The sequence below is a fragment of the Notamacropus eugenii genome, chromosome 1 (assembly GCF_028372415.1).
Source record: "Notamacropus eugenii isolate mMacEug1 chromosome 1, mMacEug1.pri_v2, whole genome shotgun sequence".
Lineage (NCBI taxonomy): Eukaryota > Metazoa > Chordata > Mammalia > Diprotodontia > Macropodidae > Notamacropus > Notamacropus eugenii.
The window spans coordinates 716712141-716735798 of record NC_092872.1 but is presented as its reverse complement, the minus strand read 5'-3'; the positions used below and the strand labels follow the sequence as shown (position 1 = coordinate 716735798).

The 23658-nt window shown below is 43.0% G+C and overlaps 1 protein-coding gene across 1 annotated transcript; it reads left to right on the top strand.

Annotated features, from left to right (window-relative positions):
* The first annotated feature begins 12315 nt into the window (after window positions 1-12315).
* Window positions 12316-16708, top strand: LOC140521554 (eppin-like). The gene is made up of 4 exons (XM_072636727.1): window positions 12316-12567; window positions 12759-12890; window positions 13649-13816; window positions 15340-16708. Exons 1-4 carry the CDS (start codon window positions 12471-12473, stop codon window positions 15399-15401), a joined length of 459 nt encoding a protein of 152 aa, XP_072492828.1. The 5' UTR covers window positions 12316-12470; the 3' UTR covers window positions 15402-16708.
* The last annotated feature ends 6950 nt before the right edge of the window (window positions 16709-23658 follow it).

Below are 23658 nucleotides of genomic sequence, written 5' to 3'. Positions count from 1 at the left end.
ACTTCCTCAGTATGTAGTTTTCAGCATGGTGAGGGTCACATTGACTTCAGTGATCTAATATTTCATTGGTGGAGTCTTCTCTCACTGCATCTATTTGAATTCTAACACTTTTGATCTTAGTTGATGATTTTAGGGGTTGTTTGAGGCTATTTTGTGGTTGTTCAGGAAATGGACATGTTAATGGTGAAAAGGGATGTTGTTGCGCACAATACAGCCTCACATCCTTGCCATCTTGGTAGAACATGCTAGGGCTTGGGTTCCAAAGGGAAGACAGAATCTGCACAGTCTGTGCCTTTTATGATCATCTAGATCAGGGCTGGGGAACCTGGGGCCTTGAGGTTACATGTGGTCCTCTAGGTCCTCAAGTGTGGCCCTTTGACTGAATCCAGATTTGTTCTATGAAGGTGGGATTCAGTCAAAGGGCCACACTTGAGAACCTAGAGGGCCACAGGTTCCCCATCTCTGATCTAATCCAATCCCTTCATTTTATAGAAGAGTTAACTGAGGCTCAGACAGACAAAGTATCCTTGGAATCCTCTTTTCCGTACAGTTTCCTTTCATGTATTGTCTTCCTTATTATAATGTAAACTCCTCGACAGCTGGGAACTGTCTTTCTTTTGCTTGTGTGATGGAAAACTTTCACTTTCTTCTTATTACATTTTTGCAAGTCCTTCTCATAGGTGTTTGGTGAACTGCTTCCTGGAAATATTAACCTCACTTGACTGAAACTTGAACCATGAAATGCCAGACTTTTTGACATTCTTCAGAGAAGAAGCCAAAGGCAAGTCTGAGCTTCCCAGAGTATTACTGGTAGAATTTTCCTGCTGCCAACTCTGCAAACTGTAAACTAACCCATTGTGAACACTTTAAATGTAGTTTAATTTGTAACCTGACTTAGTTTCCTTATACAGTCTGTTTAGAGGATATATGAGATTATAGTTCTGTTTAAATTTGTTCAATTTTTATGACATTGAAGGAAACATGAGATTAAGAATCTGTTTTTTTTTACTTTTATGGCTTAAAATAATGTATGAGATTGCAATATAAAAAAGTATTTATTTGTCTCTTTGACATAATTTTGTCTACGGAAAGCATCACTCAAATCCTAATCTTTGTTCAGGGTTAGTTTTCTACCTTCCAAACCTGTTGCTTAAGCATGGTGAAACCCAGGTTCTTACCTCTGTCACTTCTGCATTGTGGCAGATTTATTTTGGTAGTTGTAACCCAACATATTAACTCAATGTGGAAATATTTCTCCCATATCATTTAGCACATTGTTTGGCATGCCATAAGCACTTAATATGTGTGTTTTTCCTTCACTGCTGAAGAAGACCATGGCATCAAAGAAATAATGACATGATTTGTACTTGACTTTGTTTTGAGTGAGGAAGGGCTATGCAGGTCACCAGCCTCACTTCTCCTTCAGAATCATCTGAATCCAGTGACCAGATATTCATCAGGATGACTGGAGATGAGCCAGGATGAGGCAGTTGGGGTTAAGTGACTTGCCCAAGGTCACATAGCTAGTGAGTGTCAAGTGTCTGAGGTGAGATTTGAACTCAGGTCCTCCTGACTCCTGCACTGGTGTTCTATCCACTGCACCACCTAGCTGCCCTTAAGCACTTAATAGATTCTTGATGATGGAAGGATCTTGTAAAAGGTCACAGAGTTAGACGGGTTTTCTGTCTCTAAAACCAGAACTTATTTTAGGACTGAATTTAAGCAGCTGATCATTGAGTAATAAGCGAGTTATGTAGTGAGCAGGGTGGGACATATTGGGGGATGTTCTCTTTCTGTAACAGAAGAGATGGGGGACTTTCTTGTACAAAGCCTTTCCTAGCCCCTCCAATAGGGGTAAGCCCTGGTTTGCTGAATTTTGCTGATTTGCCAGTTTCCTAGATCTAAATGGCTCATGTTGAAAATTAGTCAAGAAATATTTAAGTACCTATTATGTGTCAGGCACTGCTATTAATATCCTCATTCTGCAGACTGAGAAACAGAGGTAAATAGAGTGACTTGCCCAGTGTCATACGGCTAATAAGTGCTAGGACTGAATTTGAACTCAGGCCTTCCCAACTCCAGGCCCAGCGCTCTATCCATTGTGCCACCTAACCGCCCTATAAATTTAACAGTCAGCTTTCTCAAATCAATGGAGCTGACTCCAGCATACCCTTGCCTTAACTACCAGTGCCCCCCCCATCAAACTATCTTACTACCTTTATTTTTTCTTCATATATTTATTCCACATATCATTATATGTATACATGTTGGTTTTTCCTCTTCCCCAATATAATGCATGCTTCTTGTGAGCAAAGAACATTTCTTTTTTTTTTTGGGGGGGGGGGGGTTGTATCTTCAGAACCTATCACAATGCCTGGTACACAGATGAGTGGGATCATAGGTCCACAGATTCAGGGAGGGTCAGTCATTTTACAGTTGAGGAATTGGGGCCAAGGATAGGTTTAGTAATTTGACCAGAGTTGTACAGCTGGTAAGTGACAGAGGTCTTTGATTCCCAATCGAATCCAATTTCTACTTTATCACATTGAAGGTGCTTACTCTATGCCTGTGGATTGACTGGTTGAGTTCAGCACCTGATCCCAGAGCCTGAAGTTCAAAAATCTCACCTTTCCGTGGGAAAGGGAGGAGGAATGGGTTAATTTTCAGTTCAAGCATTTACTCTTCAGAAATCAGCAAACTGCAAAAGAGGGCTTGATTGACTATTTTGTCGACTGACTCTAGAAAGTGGTGGAAGAAGTCTTAATAATTCAGATTAAACGGAAAAGGGCATGGAGAACAATGCAGTTCACTCCCCTCCCCAGACCCCATTGTTAAACATTTATCAGCACACCCCTGGTAAAGGGGTGAATTCCCTACCCTAGTGGGTTTGAGATAGAGAATGTTCCCAACTTTTCCCAAGGAGAGGACTTATAACTCTTTGGTTATCCAGATTTCTTCCCCCTTCCCTCAAGGAATCCTGGGAGATTAAATTATTTTATCACTTACCTACCTATAAAAATTTCTAGTTAGAGTATAATAAACTAAGGTACACTAAGGTGTGAATGGCTGAAAATGGTAAAAATGTTTATGTTTTCCCCCTCTCAGTGGGATTTTCATCCTAATAAAGGACAACCATTTTGGACTGGTGGAGTTTCAGACAGAATGTGAACCAAGGAAGGGACTGTTTGTGGGTGAGTGGTCCTTTCCACCATCCCTTGAGTCATTTTCTAAATCTCCTGGATGAGTACCTTCCCTATTTGCCTCACATGCCCATGTGCCCACATATCCCTCTTCCTTTCCCATCTCCCGAATAATTACCTTTATTGGGATCCAAGCATATGTATCTACAGCTATAGAGGCAACACTTCAGTTTCCCTTTGCACTGCTCGTCGCCATGGCAGCGGTGCAGTTTCCACTGTAGACAATGGACTTTATTAGCTGGACAGGACCCAGGTTTATCTGCAGCACAAATATCACCGGGCTAATGAGCACAATAGGAACCCTCATATTTGGGATTGGAAGGGGCTTCAGGAAGCATCTCATCCACCTCTTTTACTTTGCACAGGAGGAACCTGAGGACTACTTGCCCCAAGATCAGAGAAAGGAAAAGCAGCTGAGCTTGGAGCAGAGCTCTGCTTTCTTGGCTGCTTTTTTGGGGCTCTTTGTACTTTCCGCTTCAAGACTAGGAGAGCCCAGGCTCTACTTCTTCTCTACATGACAGACCACCCAACTCCAGTGCAGAGAAAATTCCAGACCTTTCCATGGAGAGGAACTGGACAGCCCAACAACCCAGTCATCAGAGAGGGCCATGGGGTTCTCTGTCTCTGTCTGTCTGTCTCTGTCTGTCTTTCTGTCTATCTCTGTCTCTCTTCTCTCTCTCTCTCTTCTTTCACCCACCTTCTTCCTTCCCTCCTTTTCTCTCTCCCTCTCCTTTAAGTGCATCATCTCTGTGGCAGGAGGGAAATAACAACTTCAGTTTTCTGGACTCGTGATTACTTGTTGCATTGATAAGAGTTCTAAAGATTTTTGAAGTTAACATTCAATGATTTGAGGATTTTGTGATTCTAGGAAGCACTGAATTGATAAGGTCTAGAACTACAAGAGACCTAAGGGTGGCTGGAAAGAACCTTAGAAGTCATTTAGTACAATCTCCCTCACCCCTATCATTTTACAGATGGGGAAAGTAAGGTCAAGAGAAATTAGGTGAGTTGTCCAAGATGACACAGGACATAAATGAGAAAGAAAGAAGAACACAAGTACCTACTGTGCATCACAAATATCATATCATTTGATCCTCACAACAACCCTGGTAGGGATGGGTTATTATCATCACCATTTTTAGTTGAGGAAATTGAGGCAGGTAGAGATTCAATGACTTGCCCAGGTACCCACAGTTAGGGAGTGCCTGAGACCATGTTTGAGCTCAGGTCTTCCTGACTTCTGACCCAGAGCTCTACCTGCTGAGCCACCCAGCTGTCTTTGAGCAGTTAGGTAGCAGAGAGGGGATCTGATCTCACACCATCCCACTTTAAATCCTGTACTCTATCCATTGCTCTTACATTCCACCCTGTCTCCCAAGGCTTTCATTTTACAGATGAGAAACCTGTGACTGGCCACGAGAGGTTTAATGACTCACCTAAAGTCACTTGGGTAGAAAATAGCAGGGCCACCTACCTCTCCAGTATGGCAACTTGGATAACACAGGGAGCTCGAAGCAGAGAGTAAGGAGTATTGCAAAGAGGAGAGCATGGTAATGGGGCTGCATGGTACAATGTTGTCTAGAATGGACTGAGGGAATTCCAGCTTTGGCTACAGACCCAGGGGGATTAGATAGGGAAGTGCAAAGAGAAAAAAGTAGTGGCCACAATGAGGAATTCCCTTCATCCCTTCTGCCTTCACCTCCCAGATGTCTTGTGTGACTCTGAACCATCCCGTCAATGGGCAACCATGTGCATTTGTGTGGACTCTGTGTTCTTAGCCTGGGGCACAAAGAACACAAGAGCACTAAGTGAGAATGAGATGACCACTCCATGGTCCTCAAGGGCCTTCTCTGAACTGTTACTTGGCAGGAAGAATTTGTTCTAGCCAACGAGGCTAGATGTTGATAAGTGCCAAATGTTTTCTGAGTGTAATAATCCCTTGGCTTTGTACAGACTGTAACAAAAGAGTGTGATCTTATTTGATCTTTCTGACAGTGAAGGAGATACCATCTGTATTTTACTGAGAAGGAAACTGAATATTAAGCTCTCATAGCTATTATATGAATGGCACGATCAGAATCCCTGCTCTTGGGCTAGAGGGCTTCCTATTCATTTTGACAAGCATTTATCAGTTGTCTACTATATGCGAGGCACTATACAAGGTATTAGGAACTTACATTTTGCTTGGGAGACCCATGTATACAGAGGAGCAGATACATAGTAGATGTAAAGTCATATCTGATGGACTTTGTATAGGAGGTGGTCTCAGAGCTGTGCTTTAAAGGAAACCAGGGATTCAATGAGGCAGAAATGAGGAGGGATAGTATTCTGGAAACTGGGTACCACTTGTGCAGAGACATGAGGGTGGGACATGGTTGGCTGGTTCTTGTCTGTCATTCTCGAAGAGTCCCAGAATGACATCACTATGTTGGGATCATGGTAGAGTTTGTCCAACCATGGCGGATCAGATCAATATGAGCTTGGAAGCCTCTCCCACAGGTTGGGCACAAATAACCTATGTGAACATTTATAGTGGAGATATCTCTAAATGTGCATATCTGGTGTCGATGAGAACTTTCTATTTTCTAACACTTGAAACTGTTCTAAATTGCAAAGGCAGTTTTTATAATCACACTGTAGATAACCTCAGTTGGCTCCTAATAAATTTGCATTTTATGTTAGAGGCTACAGGAAACCACTGACTGATTGTGAATGGGCAGAGTAATGTCTCATAGAGTAACTCAGATTTACTATTAGACTGGGAGTTTCTTGAGGTCAGGGACTATCTTTTGTTCTTTCTTTGTTTCCTCAGCACTTAGTGCATAGTAGGTATTTAATAAATATTCATTGATTGACTACCAAGATTCCTTTGGCAGCCATGAGACAGATGGACCAGGCAAAAGTTAGAAGCAAGGAGTCCAAATGAGGAGCATATTACAACAGTTTATGTAGTGTAAGACTGCATTAACTTAGAGAAATGCATTTTCACCATGCATAAGCCTCCTAGCTTTGGAATAAGGAGAAAAAAAATGTCATTCCACCAGGTACCAGTCTCCTGCATTTGAGGTAAGGGCCACTCTACCACTCTGGTTCTCCTGCCTGGTCTCCACTCTCATTTAGGAAGGGGACAAAGTTAATTCTATCAAGCATCACACTACTTCTCTTTCAGTGAAGAGGAGAAAGGTCATGCCATTAAGTCTCCAGGCTGTTCTACTGCTTTGGGAAAAGGGGGGGAATATCATTTCTTCAACTCCGGCACCTGAAAGACCCCAAGAGGCATTCACCTCAAAGCCAAACCCCTACGGAAAATGAAGATCTATTTAAATTCATTCCTCAGTGGTTAACCAACTGCCCCTTGCTCACTGGGCATTTAGGTGATGCAGTGGATAGAGCACCAGATTTGGAGTCAGAGAGACTCATCTTCCTGAGTTCAAATCCAGCCTCAGACACTTACTAGCTGTGTAACCCTGAGCAAGTCACTTAACTCTGTTTGTCTCAGTTTCCTCATCTATAAAATGAACTGGAGAAGGAAATGGCAAACCACTCCAATATCTCTACCAAGAAAACCCCAAATGGAGTCATGAAGAGTCAGATATGACTGAAAAACAATTCAACAACATTCATCCTCTTACTCATATTCTCCCCATCCCAATAATTCTAAGCCCCAGGTGATCATCATTCGAACCTTGATCTCATTGTCTGATCCCTTATTTCCATTTCACTCTATCCAACCTCCATTCCTCAATGTACCATTCTAAAGCTACCTAGTACTTCCACTGCGACCCCCTGGAATGGCTGCTCTATAAACAATAAACTTGCTTTCATCTGAAATCTTATCCTTTTTCACTCCTTTCACTTTCTGGTTCTCACTAAGATCTGGCTTCCTATTGATAACACAGCTTCCTTGGCTTTCCTTTCCAGTGCTGACTGCACACTCATCAATTCTCCCCTCTCCTAGGTCCAGGTAAGGGACTTGGAATGCTTCTTGATCTCTGCTGCCATTTATAGGTTCTTATTTGCTACTATCAGTCAAGAACACTTTCTTCTTTGAAGTTCATTCAGTCCACATCTACCACTCAATCAAAATTCTGATAGACATCTGTTATTCATTCTTTGAGGGACTATTGATCAGTACGTAACCTTAACTTGTATGATTCCCTAAATATCAAACTAGATATTCCAATCCAATTCAATCACCTTTTGGTTGTTTCCCAGTAGACCCAAAAACTTTCTCCTTTTCATGAGCCAGGAAAGGGTTAAGTGCCAGTCCGATTCTGAAGCGCCAGCCTTGGAACTTTCACTGATGTAGACCCCAAACCTGTGTCTACAATAAGCGAAATGACCTTCTCTATCTGTAAAACAATAAGCCAGTCTTTCCAGGGGTGGGGGTGGGGGTGATGGAAAGAACTAGACCACTGTTCAGAAACAGGAAAGAGGTGAACAGAGTCAATTCTTAAAGAAATTAATTCAAACTATTTACTGTAAAGACAAATACTGAAGCTGAAGCTTAAACATTTTGGCTACATAATGAGAAAATAGGACTCGTTGGAAAAGACCCTAATGCTGGGAAAGATTGAAGGCAACAGGAAAAAGGGAAGGCAGAGAGGGTGAGATGGATAGGTAGTATCATTAAAACAATGAACATAAGTTTGGACAGACTTTGGGAGACAGTGGAAGATAGGATGACCCGGAGTGTATGGTCCATGGGGTCACAGGGGTCAGACATGAATGAACAACCAAACCACAAAAGTGCTTCCAAATAATGAGAGTGGAGCTGTCCATCTTCTTCATCAGTTAATTCATGAAGTGGAGAGCTTCCTGTCACTGAGAGTGTTTGAGCTGAGGCAGGACCTGTCAGTGATGGTGTAGAGGGAACTCAGAGGCTCAGGTGAAGAAAGTGAGGTTGGTGACCTCGCACAGCCCTCCCTCCCTCAAACCAAAGTCAAGTGCAAGTCATGTCATCATCTTGATGTCATGGTCTTCTTTGAGAATGAAGAACAAACACAACACCAACAGCAGCAACTACAACAAGGGGAGATTCATGCTTGGGCTTTGAGACTGGGATAGATGGAGTTTAAGCCCCTTTTCAAGGATAATTTGAAAATTCCATGGAACACTTGTGGCTGAAGTCTTAATGCCTGGTACTCAATATACATTTCATTCATTCATTCATTCATTCATTCATCTATTTATTCATTCATTCATTTATTTATTTATTTAACTTTTAACATTCATTTTAACAAAATTTTGGGTTCCAAATTTTCTCCCCTTTTGTCCCCTCCCCCCACCCCAAAACACTGAGCATTCTAATTGCCCCTATCACCAATCTGCTCTCTCTTCTATCATCCCTCTCTGCCCTTGTCTCCATCTTCTCTTTTGTCTTGTAGGGCCAGATAACTTTCTGTACCCCTTTACCTGTATTTCTTATCTCCTAGTGGCAAGAACAGTACTCGACAGTTGTTCCTAAAACTTTGAGTTCCAACTTCTTTACCTCCCTCTCTCCCCACCCCTTCCCTTTGGAAGGCAGGCAATTCAATATAGGCCAAATCTGTGTAGTTTTGCAAATGACTTCCATAATAGTCATGTTGTATAAGACTAACTATATTTGCCTCCATCCTATCCTGTCCCCCATTACTTCTATTCTCTCTTTTGATCCTGTCCCTCTCCATGAGTGTCGACCTCAAATTGCTCCATCCTCCCCATGCCCTCCCTTCCATCATCCCCCGCACCCTGCTTATCCCCTTATCCCCCACTTTCCTGTATTGTAAGATAGGTTTTCATACCAAAATGAGCGTGCATTTTATTCCTTCCTTTAGTGGAATGTGATGAGAGTAAACTTCATGTTTTTCTCTCACCTCCCCTCTTTATCCCTCCACTAATAAGTCTTTTGCTTGCCTCTTTTATGAGAGATAATTTGCCCCATTCCATTTCTCCTTTTCTCCTCCCAATATATTTCTCTCTCACTGCTTGATTTCATTTTTTTAAAGATATGAGCCCATCCTCTTCAGTTCCCTCTGTGCACTCTGTCTCTATGTGTGTGTGCATGTGTGCATGTGTGCATGTGTGTGTGTGTGTAATCCCACCCAGTACCCAGATACCGAAAAGTTTCAAGAGTTACAAATATTATCTTTCCATGTAGGAATGTAAACAGTTCAACTTTAGTAAGTCCCTTATGACTTCTCTTTGCTGTTCACCTTTTCATGCTTCTCTTCATTCTTGTGTTTGAAAGTCAAATTTTCTTTTCAGCTCTGGTCTTTTCATCAAGAATGCTTGAAAGTCCTCTATTTCATTGAAAGACCAATTTTTCCCCTGAAGTATTATACTCAGTTTTGCTGGGTAGGTGATTCTTGGTTTTAGTCCTAGTTCCTTTGACTTCTGGAATATCCTATTCCATGCCCTTCGATCCCTTAATGTAGAAGCTGCTAGATCTTGTGTTATCCTGATTGTATTTCCACAATACTTGAATTGTTTCTGTCTAGCTGCTTGCAATATTTTCTCCTTGACCTGGGAACTCTGGAATTTGGCCACAATGTTCCTAGGAGTTTCTCTTTTTGGATCTCTTTCAGGTGGTGATCTGTGGATTCCTTGAATACTTATTTTGCCCTCTGGTTCTAGAATCTCAGGGCAGTTTTCCTTGATAATTTCATGAAAGATGATGTCTAGGCTCTTTTTTTGATCCTGGCTTTCAGGTAGTCCCATAATTTTTAAATTGTCTCTCCTGGATCTATTTTCCAGGTCAGTTGTTTTTCCAGTGAGATATTTCACATTATCATCCATTTTTTCATTCTCTTGGTTTTGTTTTGTGATTTCTTGGCTTCTCATAAAGTCATTATCCTCCATCTGTTCCATTCTAATTTTGAAAGAACTATTTTCTTCAGTGAGCTTTTGAACCTGCTTTTCCATTTGGCTAATTCTGCTTTTGAAAGCATTCTTCTCCTCATTGGCCTTTTGAACCTCTTTTGCCAATTGAGTTAGCCTATTTTTCAAGGTGTTATTTTCTTCAGCATTTTTTTGGGTCTCCTTTAGCAGGGTGTTTACTTGTTTTTCTGCCTGGTTAAGGAGCCCTGGTCTGCTCCCGCCTCCGCTGTTGCCTCCTGAGGGGGCCTGAGTTATGGGGGCACCCCACTCCCTCTCCACCCGCCAAAGAGACCCTCTCACCAACCCCCATCACCTGTGGGTGGAGGGACCCGGGCGGCTGCTGGAGATTCCATCCCCGAAGCCCACTCGGATCTGCTCCTCTTGGCACTGCACGGCAGAGGCAGGGCTGGGCTCAGCTCCTGGTCCGCAGCGCAATGGACCTTTTGCAAGAGGTTTGCAGGGCTCTCTGGAACAGAAATCTCCTCTGATCCACCATTCTGTGGCCTCTGCTGCTCCAGAATTTGCTGGGAGTTCTTTTTCACAGATGTTCTATGGGCTGTGGGTTCGGAGCTAGTGTATATGCATCTTTCTACTCCGCCACCTTGGCTCCTTCTCCCTCAATGTACATTTTAAAAAACCTACTGTATGCCAGGCACTATGCTAAGTTCTGGGGTTACAAAAAAGGCAAAGGATAGTCCTTGGCCTCAAGGAGCTCACAATCTAATTGGAGAGACAACACAGGAACATATTTTACAAATAAGCTGTCTATTAGATGAGTAGAAATCACTAAAGAGAGAGGAAACACATAGTAGGCACTTTATAAATGTTAAATTGAATAGAGAATTGGCACTAGACTTATGGTTTCATTGACATAAGGAATTACTGAGTAAGAAAATTCCTTCCAGAAAGGCAGTTGGGCACCTTCTCTGCACCTAAAGGTTCAGTCAATGACTGGACTAGGGTGACACATTCAGTACTGTCAAGATGCCAGACTTGAACTCAGAACTTCATGGTTCTGAGATCAGGTCAATATCTCCTTTGCTAATCAAACCTAGTGTTCATTCATTCATTCTTTCAACAGTTTCTACCTTGTTCAGAGCATCATTCAATGTTCTAGGGTAGGCTTAACATTGGGATAAGTCCCAGCCTCTGGTTTCAAAGAGTTTTTAGTTTAATAGTCAACAAGTATGTATTAAGCACTTACTATTTGCAGAGAAGGAGAGGAGATCCAAACATAGTGTAACACAGATGACGCACAGTATCATGAAAGTGCACCAGATAGATATCAATAAAGCACAAAACGAAATCTGATGGGACAAGTCCACATAACAGGAAGGCAATTAGGTAGTGCTTTGTGGAAGAGGTGATATTTGGGATGGGTTCTAAAGGAGAGGTAGTGAGAGAAGTGATTATTTGTCTCTTGTATTTAAGAACTAATCATTGAATTAGGACCAAGGTCTTTTCCTTTTTTCTACTTCCTCTTCCAGAAATCAATCAGTGTGGGAAATCTTTCTCAAAGACTTACCCAGGCTAAAGAGTTAATCCAAAACAGTAAAAGAAATTCTAAGTTTCAGTTAATATGTGGATTCCTGCCTATGTTGTTTACTCAAAGACAGGTCTGGGGAAATGTGGATTGTCCTTTTGTCAGGCAGGTGATATGGAAGTAGATCATGGTCCTCTTTGAGAGTGAAGGACAAACAACGAGATTTGGGCACTCAACATCACATACCTCAAGACCCTCACTGTAACAGAGCCCACCTCTCATTGTAATATTCATTCCCTCATTAATTGTTAACCAATCAGAGGTGATTGCTACCCTCAGGAATACCCATTCTTCCAAGGGCATATAAACATTGAGTGGGTTTGGCATTCAAGAATACCATTGACCTCCTTTATTAATAACATGCTGGCATTATTGATAAAATGATTAAATTACCAGAAACTATGTCTCTCAAACTTTTTAAATGTCACAGTTGGAATTAGCAAGAAAAGGGGAAGGAGGGGCTATTTCCAGTAAAAGGAAGAGAATCAGTAAAATCAGGGAGATGGGAAAGCACAGGGTATGTTGGTGCTCCATGAGTCTGGGAAGGAAGTGGTCCAAGGGATCTCCTGGCCTCCTGCTTCTGCTCTGACCCAGATTGGTGCGGTCCCTTGGATGCCTCGCCACGGACTGGGCCAATATGAAGGACTGCCAAATCCAACTTTTCAAGGACCCTGGGGTAGGTGGGGCTCCAGCATGCAGACACAGCCCACAGATAGTCAGGCATGGGCAAACAGGATGGAGATTGGCTGGGAAGTAAGGCCCCAGGGCAGGCCAGATTAAGAAGAAGCCAAGCAGGCAGGCAGCCAACCCAGTAAGGAAACGGGGGCCTTGGGAGAGAAGAGGCCTGACTCCTGCCAGCCCTCTGCACCATGGGCTCTGGAGGCTGCCTCTTCATGATGCTGTTTCTGCTTATTCTGAGCCGGGACTGCCATAGGAATTTGGCTTTTCTCCACTGGAAACCTTCCTGTAGGTGATGGGAGAGAGGCAGGGGAGGTCTGTGGGAAGGAACAAACCCAGATGGGAAGGGACAGTAGAAGTTCAGAAAATTTTCCAAAGAGTTTCCTTGAGAAGCAAGCATAGAATGGGAGAGGGAAGGGAGTTGGGGGATACGGTAAGAGTGGTGGCAATAGAATGAGTCATGCTGTGCTCTCCTGCAGCGATGTGCCCCCAAGTCAAAATGAACTGTGGCTTCAAAGAGAGTAACACTTGCTCCAGTGACAAGGATTGCAAGGTCCCTAACAAATGTTGCCGCTTCAACTGTGCAAAGATATGCCTAGACTTAAATGAAGGTATGTAAACCTCCTTTCTTTCTTCCTTCAGCCAGCCACCTGGCAGGCATTTATGAACTATCTGCTAGACCTAAAGAGCGGTGACGGATACTGTCCTTCATGACAGGAAGTTTAGATGAGCTTACAATCTACTGGGTGAGACACAAACACAGGCCCATGGTAAACATTACTGTGAATTCAGGAAATGCAAAATGCAACATGACAACCAAGGAAGAAGATGGTTCCAGAACCAGAGAAGGCTTCATAGAAGAGGTAGCATTTGAGCTGGGCTTGCAGAGATAGGTACGAATTTCAAAGGAGAAGAGGGAAAGAGAGTTTTCTGTTTCCTGCTCTCACCTCTGCCCCAGGATACCTGCTTCTGTATGTGGCCCCAGCTGACAGCCCCAAACCTCACTGCACTCATCTCCAGCATTTACGAGGTCATTATTTGGTCCAGAGACTCCTGGACCTGGGCTCTAAACTGAGAACCCAGATATGGTGGGGAGGAACTTGAAAAAGGAGGAGGACACTTGCATCCTGCCTCCAACCCTTTCACTATGTGATCCTGGGTCATAGCCTAGCAATGGGACCTTGGGGTCACAGATGTTGATCCCAAGGGAGCACAGCTGGACTTGGGATCCAGGTCTCTGCATTCTAAGGTGAGGGCTCTTCTTCCAGATAAAATTGTCAACATTGGTGATGTATGGTGATGGGGAGAGGGAGATCAATGTTACTCTCCAACTCTTTCCTTGATCCCCAAACTCTCTAATTCTTTTCAGACCCATGCCAAGCCACTGTCAAAACTAGACGTTGTTCCCACACTCTGATCCGATGGTACTATAAGATGAAAGATAATGACTGTTACCCTATTGAGCGAAACAGATGCACTGATAGCCTCAACAACTTCCAGTCTTATCACATTTGCAAGGCCACCTGCTTGGAATATGGTGAGGCCAAAGTATTTCAGAGGTGGTAGAGTGGTTTAATGGAAAGGGCTTCAGACTTTGATTTCCAATGGGTTCTGATCTGGATTAGCTCTTGACCACTGTGTGGACAGTGGTTAGCTGGACCTTTGGGAAGTAACAAAGGGGGTCTTATTCTCAGATCCACTCAGAGGTGATACAAAACCTTATCTACTTATACCCCTTGTGTGAAGGGGCTCATATACATAAGATATCACAGACATAGGAATATAGCTTTTTCTTTGACTTATCTCAAAGCTACTGTGGACCCCCAGCTTGGACTGGGTGCCAGGCTTAGCTTTGCAAACTCCTCGAGGGATGGGGCCAATTTTCAGATAAGGCAATGGTGTTGTCCTTTCCGAGCACACCTGTATACTTTTTAAAGGGATCAATGGATGTTATCACATTAATACACTAGTATTAACACACTAACATTTCAATATCTCTGATAATATCCCATGTGAGGGATCACATGGTTCCCAGTGAACAATCTCCTTCTTTGCAATCAAATCTAATGCTGATCAGAATAAGATGAACACATCTAAGTGCAAGCAAAGCAAAGATTGTGAGCTATCTCCTAGGACTTCTGAAGGTGTGTGCAAATATAAAATCCAATCAGCTTCCTGGAGGAGAGGCCATTTTAGCTGTTTCTTGAAGAAAGAGAAGGTTGTCAGCAGCCAGACATAAGATGGAGGTAGGGAGTTCAGGAATCCCTTCTAGGAAAGAGGGACAGGATTTGTCCATAAACATTTATAACATGACTACTGTGTGCCAGGACCCATGATAGGTACTGGGGATGCAAAAAAGACAAAAGGAGTTCTTTTCCTGCCCTCAAGGAACTCACAGTCTAATGAGGGAGACTCCATATAAACATGCTACATCCAGGATAAATTAGAAAGTCAACAGAGGGGAGTGCTGGGATTAAGAGCAATGGGGAAAGACTGCCTGGAAAAGGTGGGATTTTATCTGGGATTTGAAGGACACAAGGAAACCCAGGAGGGAGAGGTGAGCAGGGAGGGTAATCCAGGTGTGGGAGGGACATTCAGGGAAAATGTCCAGAGTTGGGAGATGGATGGTCTTGTGTTAGGAAAAGTCAAGAGGCCAATGTCACTGGAGCAAAGGCTCCATGGGGGAGTGTTAGGTATGAGAAGACTGGAAAAGGGGTGCTGGAGGTAGGATGTAAAGGCCTTTGAATGCCAAACAAAAGATTTTCTATTGGATCCTGGGTGTGATAGGGAGCCACTGGAGATTGTGGAGTCCAAGGGTGGGAGGTATTGGGGATGACATGAACTGCAAAGTGTTAGCAAAGGCACAAAGATGAGGAAATCAGAATGAACAGATGGCATGTGGAGAGGTCTATGTGGCCTGGGACATTCAATCACTGATCTAGAGGAAGGTGAGATAAGGCTGGACATCGTACCTGTGGAGGGGTGGAAGGAGGAGGTCTGGGGCTAAGGGCAGGGAGAGCTTGGAGATGAGTAGTCTGTATTTTCTTTGTTTTTCTCTAGGGCACGGAAAGCCAGTAATAATCTTTGAGCAGGGTGGTGAAGCACTTACTGTGCTGATTTAGGTCAATATGTCCCCATGAAAAGCTTCAAGAATCAACCTGCTTCGTAGAATGGTAGCATCTCAAAGTTACAGGGCAGCTCGGGGATCGTCTGGTCCCATGTCTACTTCTCCAGGAATTCTTCCCTAATATCCCATTGCAGAAGTCCTCTAGCCTCTGCTTGAAGGCCTCCAGTGATGGGAAACTCACGGTCTTTTGAGACAACCCATTTCATTCTTGAAAAGCTCTCAGGGGTAGGAAGGTTGAGCTTCTGTACAAGCTTCCCCAGGAAGTCAGTGCAAAACCTGGAATCTCAACCCCTCTTCTCCTGGCACTTCTTAGATGGGTGACCCTGGGCAATGGTTTCCCCTTGACTAGCTTCATTTTTCTCACCTGGCAAGTGAAGGGGTGGCATTGGAAAGCCCCTGAGAGCCTTTCCCACTCTACATTTGTGAGCCTCTCTCCAGGATGACTGGAATTGTAGGAGGAGTGCTGAGCAAAGTCAATCTCAGATTGTCAGGAGTTATTCCCAGGAGAAAGAGCTATTCTCTTTTGGGGTCAAGGTGGACTGAAGACACGTAAACATGGAGGCCGAAAGCTAAGAGAGTCATGATGGGCCCCAAAGACCCAGCCCTGGGCACTTTTTGTTTTTGTAGAGTCGTTTCAGTGGCATCTGGCTCTTCAGCACCCCATCTGGTGTTGTCTTGACAAAGATACTGAAGTGGTTTGTTACTGCCTTCTCCAGCTCATTTCAGATGAGGAAAGTGAGGTAATCACGATTAAGTGACTTTCCCAAGGTTATACAGCTAGTAAGTGTCTAAAACCGGATTTGAACTCAGATCTTTCCTGACTCCTGGCATAGAGCTCCATCCACTGCATCACCTAGCTACACCAAGTCAGTATAGTGTATGGGAAGGAACAGAGGATTAGAGAGCCTTCTTATTCCCAAGCTGCAGGGGCTGGACTGAGCCTGGAGGATGAGGATCAGAGACCTAAGGGCCCAAAGAATGAAAAGGGAGCAGGTAGGAGCTTCCAATATGACCAGACAGAGCATCCAAAAATTTGAGAAATGGAAGCGAACAATCACCCTCCTTCACCCCCACTTTCCACCTCCAACTTCATTTTACTAATGAGTAAGTGTGGCTCAAAAGTCATCCTGTGATTTGGCCAAAATCCCATAGTAAATGTCAGAGGAAGAAATGAACCCAGTTCTCATCACCAAACCAATGTCCTTTCCTCTTCACTGCATTTCCTTTCTTGAGTCCTTTAACAATTGTGTTTTTCCTAGATTGATGTATTCCTTTTCCAGTGAATAAACCGCATAAGCAAGATGCCCTGAATCTTGATTCTGTGTTGGCAGATGAAGAAAAAGGAAAGAGAGAATGGGAGCTACTGTAAGAGTTGCCCAAGATGACAGAGGGAGAGGGAGCAGGAGCAAGGAGGAGGAAAAACATTTCCCTCCTAATAGTACAGAAAATGATCTGATTTCTAACAGGCTGAGATCCTTTGTGCATCCTAGCTTGGAGTCATCCCTTGTCTAGTCCTGCACAGAGGTTCTCTGCCAGAGCATACTTGGAAAACCTGCCAAAGTCCACATCTCCTGGCCAGTCATGGTGTAACTTTAGCCCTTCAGCTACAGGATTCTCCCACTAGTCTCCTTCTCCTCTTTGAAGCATGCTCCTTCTAGTGAACCAATACTGAATCTGAAAGTCAGCAGCTCTTGACCCAAGTGATAACCTCTAAGTTTGGAAACTTCCATTTCTCAGGCTATCCTGTGACTGACCTGTGCATAGAAAGGTAAGAAAAGGCAGCTGGGAACTTGAAGTTCAAGCAACCCCAGAGTCAAGTTCTCTTGGGAAGCAAAAGCCTCCCACTGCTGAGTGTCTCAACTATAAGTCCCCATTCCTACTGGGGATGGGGCTGGAGGAATTCCTTCTACCAGCCCTTCCCTGAAAGTCTAAGGAAAAGAAAGCTGTGACAAGGGAGGAGTCCAGAAGAAACAGAGTCCTCCCCATAGCTCTTTTAATGATGGTAACCCTACCAGATTTGGGTTCAATATAACAATCACTGATGACTTGTCATGGAGACCGAATGATTGCCATTAAGAAGGTCTGTAGAGGGAAGTTCTGCAGAACCTGGGAGAGGAGACTAGACAGTTCTGCTCCTTGTTAAGGTATAACTGTAGGCAAGTTGCTTTTTAACCTCCTTGGGTCTATTTCCTCCTCTGTAAAATAGATCATTTGCACTAGATGATTTCCAAGGTTTATTACTGCTCTACAGGCTATGTTTATAACTGCGTTCAAATCCTGGCTCAACTAAGTGCTGATTCAGCAAACTTTTGGGACCTGGACTGAGAGGACTGGGTGTGAAGGTGGATCACATGTTTCCTCACCTGATGACCTCAGGCAGATCACATCACCCATCCTCCTCAAACTTCAAATAGCTCCCCATGAATAGGGGTCATTGGATAGGTGACCTCTAAGGTTTCTTCCTATTGGGAGAGTCTAAAGGTCAACGAGTGCTCAGGGATGGAATGGAAGCAGGTAGGAGCATCCATGAGGGTCAGGCATAGTGTCCTAAGATTCAAGATCTGGAAGAAATTCTAGAACTAGGGGTCAGAATCTTTCCTGATGTCTCTTAAATCACATAGCTCAGTCCTTAGCCTACTTCTTCTGACAGCTACAGTTATCTCTGCTCCTTCCTGGGCATGAGGGTGGGGGGTGGTCCCCTGGGTGGAGGGGGAAGTCTGGTGAACTCCCTGGACACATATGTATGAAGGGGAAGGGACAAGGATGAAACAAACTTCACCTCCTTCAAGGTCTTTCTGGGGCAAGTCACAGATTCCTCCCAGAGGTGACTGGTGCCCCTGAATCTGTGTGTGAGAAGGCCAGCTTTTGCTGGAATTCAGAGGCCCCCTTACCTTACATCTTTGATCTGAATAAAACTGGCTCAGATGCCTTATTGACCTGCCACTGATTCATAGGAATCAAGAACAATTTTAGACCTTAGAAATCACCACATCACACCTTTTGGCCTAGAGAAGTTGGAGTCTGCAGCACAGAGATGAGTGCCCATCACTGAATAATATCCAACTCCCACAGCTGAGCAAGGTTGGGTCAGTGGTAAACTGGGAGGCTGGAGAAATCCAAGCCCCTGACACTCAGTACTATGAGGTTGCCCAGTTCTACCCTCTCCCTACTTGACCTGAGTCTAGACTCTATGGGCTGCTGGTCACCCAAAACAATTTCTGGTTTGAATGCAGGAACAAAGAGAGAAAGAGTGGGCCTGGCTCCAAGAAGGGTGGGACTGTGTTCAACAAGGGAATAAGAAACAGTGACACAGGAAGGGGAAACAACTGGTACACTAGAGATCTGGTTCCTAACTTGGGTTCTGTCACTTTCTATCTTGGGATCTAGAACTAGGCTGTCTTCTCCCCCATAGGTCCTAGGTCCTAGACCTGCAAGAAACCTTTATGATAATTCAACCCATCCTTCTTATTTTACATAGGAGGAAACTGAGACTCAGAGAAGCTAAGGGACTTACCCAAGGTCACACAGTGAGTTAGGAACTGAATCTGATTTCTCATCCCAGTTTTCTGACTCTGGGTTCAGGGTCTTTTCCACTCTTCCCTTCTCCCTCTTTCTTGCTGGCCAAGTGTTAAAGACCTTTGCCCTTTCTGAGCTTCTGCCCCTTATCAGTGCCCAGTGCTCAGAAATCTGGCCAAGAAAACATGGAAAAGACCAGCCAAATTGTGTGGCCAGGCTAGGCTTCCAGACTTCTCCCAAGTAAGTGACTCCTCCAAGTGGAGGAGGATCAGGGAAGAGCAGGATAGATGTTTAAAGAATACTCTGGTCTCTTCTGCCAGATCTACTGTAGATGGAACATGCTTACCTCAGTCACATAAGAGATACCGAAAAGTGCTGGGCCTGGCATAGTTTCCATAACTCACCACTAATGAGTCAACAGAGATAAAGGCTGAATTCCCTTCCATAGTGGTGATTGCTTTGGAATCCTCAATACCTTTAGAATTCAGGAAGTCTTTGGGAAAATTCACAAGGTATTAGGTGACGATTGGGAACCTTTTTAACCTAATCTATGCAACAACCTAGCAGGCCATTGATTCTAGTAGATCTTCTCGGATACTAGCAAAGGCTCCCACGGAGATAAGAAGATTTAAAATGGCAGTCTGGAGCCAGGTACCACCAAACTGACCCTTTCTTTCTATCTATATCCATAAGAACTGAAGAGAAAACAAAGAAGCCATCCCGTTTCTGTTCCAGATGGTCTGGGACTATTCTACTGTCTTCTTATGGAGGCCTGGGATTCATCGATCCCCCTTCCCAATTTTTCTTTTGGAAGAATTTGTAATGTACTGTCCCTTTAAGACCTCTTCAGTAGTTTAGCATGGAAAAGGGTAGAAATAGTACTTTTTTGTAAAAGAAAAGGTTCAAACAAACTGTTCAAAGACTGGAAGCTATGTTGTCACAAGTAAACATTTGGATGCCTGAAAGAAGCAAGAAAAGAACTTTGGTTTAGTAAAAAATGTTAAAATATGCGTATGAAGAATCACATCTTTCAGATGGATTTGTTATATTGGACAGAAGAGGAACTATGATATAAATATAGAGAATCAAATGACCTAATGAATAATGGAAGATAATACCTTGTGAGTATGTGAAGATTTTAATGATTTGAAGGGAAAGAGAATGAACTCTTATGGAAGAAAAACCAATCAAAATAAGTACAAACCCCACAATTTCAAGGATACAAAATTGGTTGGAAGGCCATGTTGGAAATTTAGAGCTGCAGAGTAAAATGGTCCTCTAACTCATTTGCATATGATGGTTTTATGACTAAACAATGTAAAACTTTTTAAAAAGAGGGAAGCCACGTAAACATTGGGAGACTCAGATGTGGTTTTGAAAAGGACTATTGATTTCATAAGGAAATTGAGGGAGTGTTTGCTTTTAAATGAAAAGTTAGTTACTGGGAACCAGAAAGCTTTAATTTAAACTATTAAAAGATAAAGGAACATAAGAAGAAGGAAGGAAGGAAGGAAGGAAGGAAGGAAGGAAGGGAAACAAGTATTTATTAAGCTCTTACTATGTCAGGCACTCTGTTAAGCACCAAGGAGACAAATACAAGTTAAAAGAAGCCCCTTTCCTTAGAGAGATTATATTCTAGTAGGATAAGACAATGCACTGAAGGAAGCTAAAAAGTGGGGTGGAAGAAGGGGCCTGGCTCAGGGTTCCCAGAGTCTAGGAATGGCACTGGGAGGGAAATGAAAGCATGTCAACAAAATGGAAACCATAAGAGGAACTCATCAGTAGGAGAAGAGGACATGCCTTCCAGAGGGGGCCTTGGTTGGTGAAATGAGGATGAGACAATAGCATGGCTTTGGTTTCAAAGCCAAGAATGTGACCAAGAGAATGAAGGAGGATGTGTAGGAGATAGGAAGCTGAGGCTGAAGCAAGAAGAAATAGGTAAAGAACAAAGAAACATCTGGGGAGGTGGATCAGAAAAGAAATTTGTTGGAGGGAGATGGAGAAAGAAGCAGCAACAGGCAGTCAACTGACAGAAGGCTTCAGCTCCATGACTCCTGGAGACTGGCTGGATAAAGACTGAAGCTTCAGCTATTGCTCTTCCAGGCCCCTAAGGCTTCAAAGAGGCAGAGCTTGTCAGAAAGGTGTGCAGCCCTATTCTACTTTCTCTGGTTTGAAAAGGAGAAAGACAAGAGCTGTAGCCAGCTGTTTTTCTGCACATATGGAAAGAGCTGACTAGGCTGGTTTGCCTTGCCCAGATAATCAGTCTAAGCTGTGGACTGTGAGCTCTGTTCTAACTGGGCAATACAGCAACAGAGTGAGCCAGTCTAGCCCAGAGATACCCAGCTTGATGAATCTTGTAGTTGCCTGGGTTTTAAAGGGAACCGTTACTCACATTAAGAAGTAACACTTTCAAAATGCCCTTTTAAAGGTAATTGTAAGTTGAAGGAAGTTGTAAATCCTGAATTTAAGAGAAGAGTTTGTGACTAGTTTCAGAGGGGTGATGGTGAGGTGCAGCAGAGAAGCTTGACCTTAGTAACATCCTGAATGACCTTGAGGGCCCTGAAGATACAGTGTCCAGAACTTCCAAGATTCAGGGGGTTTGGGGAGGTGCCTAGTCTCAGGAAGAAGAGTTCAGCATAGCAAACTAGAGGACCCAGGGAAAGACAAAGCAGGGGCAACGATACCACCACATACCCCAGCAATAAGTGGAGCCTGTGCCTGGCACAGAGTCTCAGCACAGAAACTAATTGAATAACCCAAATATAGCCACCATTTTCAAGCATTGTTACATTTTAAATGCAAAGTTATATAGAATACATATATACATATATATGTAGAGACCTATAGATATATTAAAATTCCTCAAAATAAGGATAGAGTTCCTTATCCACCAGAAACAGAGAATTAAAGGAAATTATTAGATTTTCTCAAGTACTATGTGGATACTTAGAGAGAGATAAGCAAGAGATTGGAAGGGGAATAAATGCTTGGAAAAGAAAGTGGTATATCTTACGTAACAGATTCTCTGAAAACTGAAGTAGGCCAATGAGATGTCAAGAACATCACAAGAAGGCAAGAGTGAAACAAAATCCAGACACTGAAAAAATGGAAGAAAATGTAAACTATCTGATACTTAAAAACAAAAGCAAATAGCAACTGATCTGGAGAAACAGTGATAATTTAAGAATCCCTGGGCTCGCTGAAAAATATTCTAAATAAAAAAAAATTCTAAATAAAAGCTGTCCAGACTTATTAGCACCAAAGGGCAAAGTGAAGATTGAATGAACCATCTCTTTGCCTCCTGTATGAAAGTTCAAAATAGAATATCCAAGGAATGTCCAGAGCTTCAATCCAAAGGAGAAAAATAATTAAAACATTCAGAAAGAATTATTTCAACTATCAAGGAACTGAAGTCAGGATCACACAAAACCTGGCAAAAACCAAAAAGTTTTAACACAGTATTCCACAAGACAAAAGATATGGGCTTATAGTCACAAATAATTTACCCTGTAAAGCTAAGTATAATTATAAAAGGGAAAAATCAATCTTTAATGGAATAGAAGGTACAATTCTGATAAAAAGACCAGGGATGAGCAGGAACTTTGGAACTCAAGTCAACTGTCAAGAGAAACCTGGAAAAACAACTGTATTTGAGTAATTGGAAAGGGCTTTATGGTATGGTAGTGCACATTTAGGGTTAGGGTTAGGGTGACGGGGAAGGTGAACTCCTTCTCCACAATGATTTCTCCCCTCAATGATGGAGGCAGAGGCTAACCTAGAAGCAAGTCAGCTGGTATGGAGATTAGGGTTTGACTATAGGGAAAAGAGATATGTCTCTTCAGAACCTTAATGTCTTCAAAGAGAATTGATGGAGCTTAATTTCCTTTTCAAAAATGTTCCTAGCAGGTGGATTGATTCTGTCCTGATGATGATGCATCTATGTAGAAAGGAGGAAGAAAGGGGAGTCGTTTGCTATTTCTCATCATTCTTATGTTTGAAGAGAAGAGTTTAGAAACGTGGGGAAAAAGGTCATCATATAAACTTTACTCTTACATGAAAGAGATAAAGGAAGGTTAAACACAGGTTTATATCTAAGTACACGAAACAACAGAAAGACAAGTGGGGAAGTGTGAGGGAGGAGTTGAAAGAAAGAATCATAACAGGAAAGTAAGTCATAAGCAAGATAAACTTCCCAATCATAGATAGATTAAAAGAAGGAGAAAAAAAGGAAGAGAGAGAAAAGAAAGGGGAGGAGAGGGGAAAGGAGGGGAGAAGAGATAAGGAAAGAGAAGAGAAGAGGAGAGTTGAGGAGGGTAAGAGAGATGAGAGGAAAGTAGAGGAGAGGGGAGTGGAGGAAGGAGAGAAGAACAAAGGAAAGGAGAGAAGAGAAGAGGGGAGACAAAATGAAATAAGGAAAACTTCCTCTCCTTTCCTCTCCTTTCCTTTCCTTTCCTTTCCTTTCCTTTCCTTTCCTTTCCTTTCCTTTCCTTTCCTTTCCCTTCCTTTCCCTTCCTTTCCTTTCCTTTCCTTTCCTTTCCTTTCCTTTCCTTTCCTTTCCTTTCCTTTCCTTTCCTTTCCTTTCCTTTCCTTTCCTTTCCCTTCCTTTCCCTTCCTTTCCCTTCCTTTCCCTTCCTTTCCTTTCCTTTCCTTTCCTTTCCTTTCCTTTCCTTTCCTTTCCTTTCCTTTCCTTTCCTTTCCTTTCCTTTCCTTTCCTTTCCTTTCCTTTCCTTTCCTTT